The sequence below is a fragment of the Erythranthe guttata genome, chromosome 2 (genome assembly GCF_056151865.1).
Source record: "Erythranthe guttata isolate IM_541 chromosome 2, IM_541, whole genome shotgun sequence".
Lineage (NCBI taxonomy): Eukaryota > Viridiplantae > Streptophyta > Magnoliopsida > Lamiales > Phrymaceae > Erythranthe > Erythranthe guttata.
In genome coordinates, this window is record NC_142534.1 from 4,658,508 (window position 1) to 4,669,655 (window position 11,148).

Below are 11,148 nucleotides of genomic sequence, written 5' to 3' on the forward strand. Positions count from 1 at the left end.
ACATAGTCGATTAGCTTAATCGACTATGAATATGTACATAGTCGATTAAGGTTTCAACCTGCGTGAAATTCTCTACACGCGTCGTTTTCCGCCCAATCCACCAAAAAACCCTAAATCTGCCTCCCCATCGTCACCACACCGCTGCCACAAACACTATTCAACCAATCCCTATCAAAAATAAAATAAATAAATTCAATAATTCATTCATAAAAACACAAATTAGCATTTCAATGTCCACAAAAAAAAAAAAAAAAAAAAACGATTCAAGATTTGTCAAAACCAACATAAAAAAATAATAAAAAAAAAAAGAAAAAAAAAAAGTAAATACCTTCACCAACATCAATTACAACAGCGATTTTCTCATGTCTCATCCTCATAGCCATCAACCAACTGCGTCTTCAACGACGAGCGCCAATCATCATCTTCAACGTCGTCGGTGGAAACCACCGCCGCGAATGATAGATCCATCACCACCCTTCACGCGGCGGCAGGAGGCGGTGACAAACACTCTCCACCACCACCACCACCATCGGTCGACGTCTTCATTTTCTTCCGAATTTCAGTCTAAGAGAAGAGAGAAGAGAGAAGACGAGAAGACAGAAGAGAGAAGACGAGAAGACAAGAAAAGAAAAAGAGACAACGGCAAATGAAATGGGTTAGGGTTTTGAAGAGATTTAATATAATAAGGGTGGTTTTGGAATTATTAAAATAATATTTGGGTAGAATATTAGCTAAGACGGTTTTCTCTAATTATTTTTAGGAGAGGATGTTTCCTTAACTCATTTTACTAGATGAGGGGTTCTTACTAATTATCTCTATTAAAAAAATTAAAAATCTCATTTTTCTTTATTTAATATCACACACACACACACACACACACACACACACACACACACACACAAACCTCACACTCCTCTTCTTATTTCTTCACAAACACTCTCCTCCACCTCCTCCTTCTTCTTCTTCTTCTTCACAAATCCTTCAAAAAACCTCACAATCAAAACCTCACAAAACGTGCAAAATGGAGTTAGAAGACAACAAAATTGTAGTTTGCATACAAGGAGAACCCATTAATGTATGTATCCATGTCTTTTTTGAGCTTTGAAATCGATTTTCAAGTTTTGCTTCTTTTTTTTTTTTAATTCCGTACTCAATTTTCAACACTTACATATCGAATTTTGTATTTTAATTCGACATATTAGTGTCAAAAAACAGTCAAAATTTTGACACCTGGGTGTCGAAAAATGAGAAAAAAATAGTTAAAATTTGACACCAAGGTGTCCAGATTTTGATTGGTTTTCGACAACAATGTGCCGACATTTTGACAAAATTCGACACCTTGGTGTTAAATTTTAACTGTTTTTTCCCCCACAATTTCCAACACATGCATGTCGAAAAAACGCAAAAAATCAACATATATGTTTAGAAAAATGGGGACGGGTTTAAAAAAAAACTTGAAAATCGACTTCCACGTTCAAGAAATACATTGATACATAACTGAATGGGTTCTCCATCTATGTAATCTACTATTTTATTGTCATTTTATTGTCCCATGACTTCATTTCGTAAGGTTTGTGAGGTTTTGATTCTTTGAATTTGAAGGTTTTTTTGGGTGTTATGCGAGGAAGAAGAAGAAGAATATGAGAGTTTTGTGTGTGGTAATTAAACAAAGAAGAATAATATTTTTTATATTTGTGTGGTCCTGTTTTCCAATAAGGTGTATTTATGGGTGAAAGTCGGATGAATCGGATCGGAATAAGCCTTTTCGGAAAATTTCCAAAAAAAATCGGAAGTACAAAATCAATTCCAATTCCAATTCCAATTCCAAAATTTTCGGAATCTAAAAATTCATTTCAATTCCAAAATGCTCGGAAATTTCGGAATTTCGGAAAAAAATCGGAAATCACATAAGCTTTAAAATTTCAAAAATTAGCCGAGATTTTCTAAAATGTTCATAATATTTCAAAAATAAGAACATCCACGTCGATAAAAGTAAAATTAATAACTATTAAATTCAGTTAAAAAAATAAATAAAAATAAACACAACATAATATCCAATAAAACTTCTAACAACAATTCATTATGTCAAAATCCTAAAACAAAACTTACAGTTGTATTTTTCGGAAAAATAAGTATTATATAATATATATTATTTATAGGTGTACTTTTCGGAAAAAAATCGGATTATTTCGGTATAAATTCCGGAATTAAATCGGATCGTAAATCGGAAATTCCAAATTTATTTTATATAATTCCAATTCCAATCCAAAAAAATCGGAAATATTCGGAAATCGGAATTTTGGAAGTCAGAATGAAAAAAGTTGTTCCAAAATCGAAACTTTTCGGATCGGAACCGGCGGAAATTGGAATTTCCGTTCCAACTTGCACCCCTAGGTGTATTAATTTCATTGCCTATTTCCTTTATTGAAATAGCCGCCCCAAGACAGCTATGATATATAAAAAAAAAAAGAAAAAGAAAATTGCTAAATTGAATTAAACATGGATTTTTTCAAGAATAAATTACAAATCATCACTCAAAACAATCTTTCTCCTTTTTACATGCCACTCTTTCCTCAAGAGGCTTATAAATCCAAACAAACAAAATAAAATGCTCAATTTTCAACATGAGCAGAATTTAAAATAATTTTTGCAAACAAACAAAAACCAAAATACATATCAGAAAATTTACAAAAATAAAATAATTAAGAAAAAAAAAAAAAACCCTCTACTTTAGTTGAAAACCTGAAGAACTAGCAAGATTAGAACCACTGTAGGCAAACAGATTCTCATCACTATAAGGATGCTTACTCGCTTTGTTCGCATCTTCGTAAGCCGACGAACTCGGTGTCGACTCGGCATTAGGGTTTATCCCCGCGATCACCATCGTATTCTCAATCTCCTTAACAACCTCACTCATCGAAGGCCTATCAGATCCTAAGTCTTGAACGCACCTCAAAGCCAAATCCACAAGCATTTCGACGCTCTTGGTCGACATTCCGAAAGCTACCGCGGGGTCTAGAAGCCCTTGTAGGTTATACATATCCTTCGATTCATCCATCGTTGACTTCACTAGTCTTACAATATGCTTATGATTTTCGATCGGAGGTCTTGCGGTCAAAAGTTCGAACAACAATATTCCGAAGCTGTACACATCGCTCTTTTCCGTCAGTTGCCGTGTCAAGAAGTATTCCGGATCCAAATATCCCTAATTTAAATTAAAAAAAAAAAGTCGATTTTTTCATTTTAAAAAAAAACTCGAATGAAAATAAGAATATGATGAGTACTATATATATATATATATATATATATATATATATATATATATATATATATATATATATATATATATATATATATATATATGCTGACCATTGTGCCTTTAACTTGAGTAGTGACGTGGCCCCTTTCGGAATCATGCATAATCTTAGAGAGGCCGAAATCGGCTACTTTGGCGTTGAGGCGTTCGTCTAATAAGATATTGTTCGACTTGATATCTCTGTGTACGATCGGAGGGTCTGCCTCGTCATGTAAATATTGTATCCCTTTGGCTGCTCCGAGTGCTATTCGTAGCCGCCTCATCCAATCTAATCGTATTCCCGATTGTCCTTTTGATCACCGAAAAAACAAGAAACGACATTTTAGTTCACATTCCCTTCTCATTTAGACGAAAAAAATATAAAATCAGAAATTTATTTAATTTACGAACCTGAAATACTATCTCTCAATGTTCCATTTGCAATGAACTCGTAGACAAGCATTTGTTCGCCTTGATCGAAACAGAAACCGACGAGACTGACGACATTCTTGTGATGAACCCTAGAGAGGAGTTCGATCTCGGTTTTGAACTCGAGACGGCCTTGCATAGATCCTTGCACGGCTCTTTTAATAGCAACCAATTGTCCTTTCGCAAGGGTTCCTCTATACACCTGACAAAAAACGTAGAAAATTTTCGACACGAAATTTCGATAAACTTATATCCAAGAAAAAATTTTATATGAAAATTTTCTAACCTTTCCATAGCCGCCACTCCCGATCGCATTAGATTCCGAAAAGTTATTCGTGCTTTCTTTAAGTTCATCGAACGTGAAAGCTTTGGCTCCTTTCAGCTGAGGAACCGCTCCGCTGGTCGTACTCGGGTCCCACAATGCTGAAATCGCGAATAAATAAAACGGTCGCTAATTTTAGCAACGAGGTATTTGTTGGGAAAATTGGTTAAAAGTTGAGTTATAAACAACTTTTGATCGATATTAATGTATGGTCTATTTGATTATTTAAATCAACATTTGGATTAGATTAATATAAAGCAATTTGTGGTGAATGAAAGTTATTAGTCCAAAATATGTTGAAATAAGGAAAGTGGAATTTTGAGCTATCGCACACTGGAAAAATAGTGATGCATTGATCTATTTATATATCTCAATGTTGGACATAAGGGTCAAACTCTTAGGACATAAGACTTTGTTTGGGAGAAAGACTTATATGTTATAAGTTTCGAATCATGCGCGCCGCCGGCCGGTCACTCAGGTCGGATTTGGATTTGGAGGCCCAAATAACTATATTAATTTTTTTCCTAAAAACATTAGGACATGGGCCGTCAACCATTGGACTCTCCTTACCCGAAGCCCATCTCAAACGGTCCAATTGGTGCGGTCGAACCAATGCAGACCAATCGGCTCGGCTCAACTCGAAATGGTGTAACCGATTCGACCCCAACGGCTCTTTAGCCGAAACAGTACAAATCCAGGGCAAACCGGTGGATTTTTGTACTTTTTACTCCAAAGGACACTACTTTTCAAATCTTATAAATAGACCCCGTTTTTCCCATAATCCCTCACTTCAATCCGGAATCCTTTTCAGCTTTATGCATTTCTAGCCTACCCTTTACAGATTCTCTCGAAAAGTTCTACACAAAGTATAGTTCGTCGTGCTTGGGATTTGGAGTGCTCTTGGAAGACGATTTCTACAACAGTATTTAGGAGAGATAGATTGAATTATCTTAAAAACGATACGTACCGAAAGGATCATTCTTTTTGTCGGCTGTTTCGGCTCTTGTCCTCTGTCGACATGCACAAACACCAGCAACTATTAGCAGCAAGAACAGAACAGCACCACCAACTGCCGCTCCGATGATAATGCCCTTGCTCGATGACTTTTTCGACGGTGAACCCTCCACCGTAACTGAAAAACAAAAGAAACCGACATTGAAAAAAAAAATCAAGAAGTTATATTTATTAGATTTTGACATTTGCTACCTTCAAAGTGTGGATAGCTACGGCCGATGAAAAAGAAGGGTCCGAATTCAGGCGGAGGCTTGAACGTTTGATTGCTCAGCGTAAATCCGATCCCGGAAATCGCGGTGCGGTTGAAATACTCTTGGCCGGACGGAAAGACTTGCAGATCAAGCGAAAGGTAGTTATCGATGTTTCGATTCGGATTGCTGACAGAAACGGAATCCACAGGGAGGGAGCGAGACTTGAACACGGACATCAGTTTGTTTTCGAGTGAAGCGAAAATAGTCCCGTTTCTGTAGTTTGAAAACGATGGGGCTCGGAAGATAAGCGTCCCCGTGTAAGGGTACGCGCATTTACAAGTCGGGGATGAAACGGTTTCCGAAGTGCAATTCGAAGGCAAGCAGTTTTGTTGCGGTGTTGAGTATGTATTATTCGACGGTTGAGGAATCGTGCAGTAACTCTCTCTCCCTCCTTCGTCGCATATCGGGTTTCCGATGAGTCTGCGCATGCACGTATACGGTATACATTATATATTAGAAAGAAAAAAAAGATTAAATTGTTTAGAGAGTGATGTGTATTTTTTTACATGATTTGAACGGTGAAACCAGCTCGTTGAGTGAAGGCGTCGATGAAATTGTTTTGCAAATCGATGATTTGTAGTTGGTTACTGTAGTTTGAGCCGATGTTTAACGTACCGTTGATTTGATTGTTCTTCAATGTTCTGAAGAAGAAGAGGAAAAAAAAAAAACAGATTGTTATTTTGTTATGTATACCTTTCAAAAAAATGTATGATTATATTATGGGAAAAATACAGTTTTTGTCCCTCAAGTTTGCACTGATTTCACATTTGGTACCTTGTGTTTCAAAAATTCAGCATTTTTAGTCCTTCCTGCCAATTTTTCGTTAGTACTAACAGAATCAAGCGTGTGCCCTTGACTGCCTTAACCGATGAACTAACGGTAAATTGACATAAATGACCAAAAGTGTTAAATTATTGAAACATGAGGGATCAAATGTGATTTTTGTGAATATGAGGGATTAAATGTGAAATCGTTGTAAACTTAAGGGATGAAAAATATAAATTTCGCAAAAGATGTATGATTATATTACTGGAAAAATACAGTTTTAAATTTTAACTACTCAAGTTTGCATTGATTTCACATTTGGTCCTCTAAGTTCACAAAAAACATATCCGCGGTCCCTCATGTTTCAAAAATTCAACACTTCTAGTCTTTTTCGTCAATTTTGCGTTAAAACTAACGAAATCAAGCGTGTGCCCGTAACTGTCTTAATTGATGAACTAACCGCAACTTGACATAAATGACCAAAAACGTTGAATTATTGAAACATGAGGGATGAAATGTGATTTTTATGAACATGTGGGACCAAATGTAAAATCGGTGCAAACCTGAGGGATGAAAACTGTAATTTTCACATTATAGTGACCGAAGAGTTAACTTACACAGTTTGCAACTGGAAAAGGCTAAACATAGAAACTGGAAGTGATCCTTGAAGTTTTGTGTTTTCCATTACCCTGAAAAATCGGAGTTAGTATTTTTCGGTTAGTCGTAAGATAAAAACACAGACGCGCACGCGCACGCGCACACATATTTAGAGACATACAGTGAAGTCATGGACTGCAAAGATGAAAACCATGGCGGAATATCCGTTACATCGAATGAATTATTGCTCATGTCCCTGCAAAATTTGAAATACCGGTTAATGCATATATAAATAAGGAAATTACAAAAACACCCCTGAACTAAGGCTAAATTATGAAAAATGCCCCCACCTATCTCTAATTACCAAAACCCCCCGACATTAGTTTCCAGCTGACACTGGCTCCCTTACGATGTGATTTTTCAAACAATCTTTTCTACTCCAAGGAATATTGCCCAAAAATGTCGATTATATCCCTATAGACGTGTCATTTCTTGATGTTACTTTTTTAAGCCAAAAATTACCCTCATGGGCCTTTACACGAAATCTTTATTCTTCTTAAATCTTAAATAGCGCACATTCACAACTTTTTTTATTATCATTACCCCCTATGAGACTAATTTATGTCTTTAAAAAGTAGTATAAAGAAATACCACGTTTGCAGGGGTAGATTTGACATTTTTTTGGAAAATTTCACTGAAATCAAATAGATTCCGTGAAAAGTCACACCATAGGCATAAGGGGTCGGTGTAAGACTTAAACAAACGTCAAGAGGGGGAGTGAGGTGGGGGTTGGTAATCGCGATTCATAATTTAGCCTAAGTTCAGGGTCATTTTTGTAATTTACGCATGTAAATATGGTTAGTGACTAATTTATTGAAATTGTTCTATAGTAAATTATATTGAAAGAAAAAGACCAAGACGAAAATAGACAGCTGGCTTACACATAGCGGAGCAAATTCATGCCAGTTAGATTGGGCAATGGTCCAGTCAGCTTATTATTTGCCAAGAACCTGAAAAATGGTCAATCAGGTTTTTTTTTTTTTTTTTTTTGATTAATAAGTAATTTTTTTTTTTGAAGATTCATGCAATCAAATTATTTTATTCTACTTACAGCTCCTGGACAGAGGTGAGGTTGTTGAAGTTTGAGGGAACTGGTCCACTCAGTGAGTTCCTATCGAGCCGCCTGTTCGATCCGACAAAACCGATAACTTAAAGATTCGAACTTTCACTAGAAAAAAAAAATCAAAAAAAGAACGAGAGTCGTAATAATTAGCGGGTAGCGACGATACTTACACAACTTCAAGTTTATCTACAAGCCCCATTGTATAAGGGATACTTCCAGTTAGCTGATTGTTTTCGAAAAGCCTACGCCAAAAATTAAACGTTATATCTAAACCTCCATAAATTAATACAGTCGAGACTAGTAAAATTTTATTAATTTAGCAAAATATTAAATCATCCAACTAATAATTTAATATGTTTATACTGAATCAGCTGGACTGACTCTGAAGAAACTATTATTTAAACGAGGCTATTAATTTATCGAGGTTTTGCTGTATTGTACAATGATATATATATATATATATATATATATATATATATATATATATATATATATATATATATATATATATATATATATATATGAAAGTATAGTGTTCTTACAAATGTATAAGAGTCAAATTTGAGTGAAACAGCTGGGGTGGTATTACACCGGACAACTGATTCTTTCCGAAATGGCTGCAAGAAAAATTAACAGAGTTTGAAACGTTGATACATTAAATTTAATAAAAAAAAAAAGAAAAAGAAAAAAAGAACGAGAGTACAACGTACAAGTGCTTTGTATGGATGAGCATATCGAGACCAGGTGAGGTTCCGTCAGAGACGGGGATTGTTCCGGTAAGCTTATTATCGGCTAAATCAAGCCAATAAAGATTTAACAAATTACCGATGGAAGGTGGTATTGAACCAATAAAGTTGTTCGAGTTAAGCGACCTTTATTGCCAAAAAAAAAAAGAAAAACCGGGGGTAGATGTTAGAATTACCGACGAAAAAAGAAATTAGAATGTGGGATTCGTTTAGATATACTTACAAGTATCTGAGCTGTAGTAGAGAGCCTATTGAGGGTGGTATGGGGCCGGAAAATCCGCATCCGACGAGTATTCTGAAATACATAATCGGGTTGACTTTCTTGAAAACGAGTGTTTTATTTGTATCGACCGGTAATTAATTATGATTATTTTTTTGTTCTTACAAGCTCGATAGTTTCTTAACGTCTCCGATTCCCGAAGGAAGAGATCCGGTCATGCCTTTGTTGTATGACAAGTCCCTATACATACATAAGAGCAGAGTATGTATAATATATATATCAGAAAAATCACACACACACGTGCGCGTGCACACTTGCGCACAAACTTACAAGGTCTGCAACTCGGTCAATCCCGAAATGTCCGATGATAGTTGACCGATCAAGTTGATGCTCGCTAACGTGCTGAAAATTTCCGACAAGCAAAACAGTCAGTCAGTTAGTTAGTTAGTTAGTTAGTTAGTTAAACACCAAATATGCATCTCCTATACATCGTTATTATTACATGGACACGACGCGATCGTTCTTGCACGTAATCCCGTCCCAAACATCTCCGCAAGGATCCGACCCGACCCAATTCGGTGGGACGTTAGTCCACGTATCTTTCAACGCTTTCAACGCAGCATCTGCAAAACAAAATAACAAACACGATACACGACGATGTAGTATTTCAAGAACCGTACGTAAACAAATGGACTTTTTAAAAGGGTCGAATATAATTCGATTAAAAAATCGGAAGAACTAGCCAAAACTTACGGTCGTTGGAATTCGTGGATGCCCCGATAGCTAAAGCTTGGATAAACGCGAGCAGCAGAGAGAGAACGATTCGCCAAATCATCGTTACTCAATAAACGAACAACAATTACGATTAGCTATATATATTTATATACATATGTATGTATATATATGTATATATATGTATATGAACTTCAAGAATGTAACAATTTATATATATATATTATGAGTACGGAGAAGAAAGCTTCAAACATGTAACATCTATATTATAGAAGTGGCTTGTGCCCAACTAACTATCACTATATATATATATATTCTTCACCAACTCAATCAATCATCCTCAAAATTTGGTCAAACCGAGTAACAGATGGTGCTGAAAATGTCAAAAGTATATATATACACATTTTTATGTTTATAAATCATGATTTTATATTGAAGTAAACTATATATCGATCTGCTCCTAGACAAGTTGTAATATGTTAAACAATTTTAATATAATTACCAAAGCAAGTGCCCCAAAATCCAATCATTTTATTACATCGTGTGAACAAAGTCAAACATCTATCTGTAACTTTAATATTATCGATTAATCAACTTTAATCGGTTTTTTTTATCATGAGGCCCCTTATTGTAAAACGAGGGTTACAAAAGTCAATTTCTATAACTCCAATTTTATCAATTTCGCAGAAAACTTCGATTCTAACTTTCTTTTTATGGAATTTCCATTTTTTTTTCGGCCGAGGTTAACGACGGTCCCGGCGGCATTGACTTTTTGTTTTTGTTTTTTCCCGCCGCCGCTGACTGACGGATAACACCGGTCTTCGGTGGAGTTAATTTTTTTTATACTTTTTATGCTTTTTCTTTTTCGCGCAGACAGTTGACCGTAATATTAATATTATTGTCAAACACATCAATATTATATTTTTTTGATCTTTTACTTTGTTTTGTTTAGTTGAATCGGTCAATAAACACATGCGTTTTCATGTTTCGAAAACCGAAATACCATAACATCTGATACGGGTTCATTTGTCCTAAGGGGCCGTCTGATACAAATCACAAGCCCAAGAATTGAGGCTCAGGCCCGTGACAAGACATGCCATACACATGCCCCCTACGTGGAGAGCATGCAACAGTTGGCTGACAAGACCGCACGTGCGGCTATGACAATGACAGAAAGCCTACAGTCATGGAAACAGAAATGTCCACGTCAGGTTCTAGGAAGAGCTCACTCACCGTTAGGCACTAACACTGCTCGCGAGCCCTAAAAGGGGTTCGCCCTTTACAATGAAACAACTCGGATGAGTCGTGTCAACCCTACGATTGAGCATGGTAAAGGAAATGGAGGGTCCACCACCTCACTTACTAGACAGATATAAATAGCAGTCAGGGGGTGCAGAAAGAAAGATCACATTCGCACTACTCTACTTTTAACCATACATTGATCTTTCTCTCTTAGATGCCGACTAACTTGATCGTCGGATTGCTAACCCCAGAAAACCACCTCCCGACGCTCCTTTTTTGTAGGTCATTTGGGCTTGCTCTGGGCTTCTTTGTGGACTTCTCCATATTATCTTATTCTTCCTTCTTTCTTATAGTGGTCATATCGATCACATCAACACCTGTCGGAAACGTTTTGGGGTCGTTTTCGTAAATG

General features: G+C 36.2%; 1 protein-coding gene across 1 annotated transcript; it reads right to left on the bottom strand.

Moving 5' to 3' along the window:
* Positions 1–2,488: 2,488 nt before the first annotated feature.
* Positions 2,489–9,727, bottom strand: LOC105962594 (leucine-rich repeat receptor protein kinase HPCA1). Its single transcript, XM_088825735.1, has 19 exons — positions 9,516–9,727; positions 9,265–9,385; positions 9,093–9,164; positions 8,928–9,002; positions 8,766–8,837; positions 8,507–8,668; positions 8,339–8,413; positions 7,967–8,038; positions 7,785–7,856; positions 7,615–7,683; positions 6,855–6,929; positions 6,694–6,765; positions 5,818–5,952; positions 5,253–5,731; positions 5,014–5,178; positions 4,011–4,147; positions 3,707–3,926; positions 3,370–3,605; positions 2,489–3,205 (listed from the first exon to the last, which is right to left on the bottom strand). The coding sequence occupies exons 1-19, from the start codon at positions 9,595–9,597 to the stop codon at positions 2,726–2,728; spliced, it is 2,871 nt and encodes a 956-aa protein (XP_088681861.1). The 5' UTR covers positions 9,598–9,727; the 3' UTR covers positions 2,489–2,725.
* Between the last annotated feature and the right edge of the window lie 1,421 nt (positions 9,728–11,148).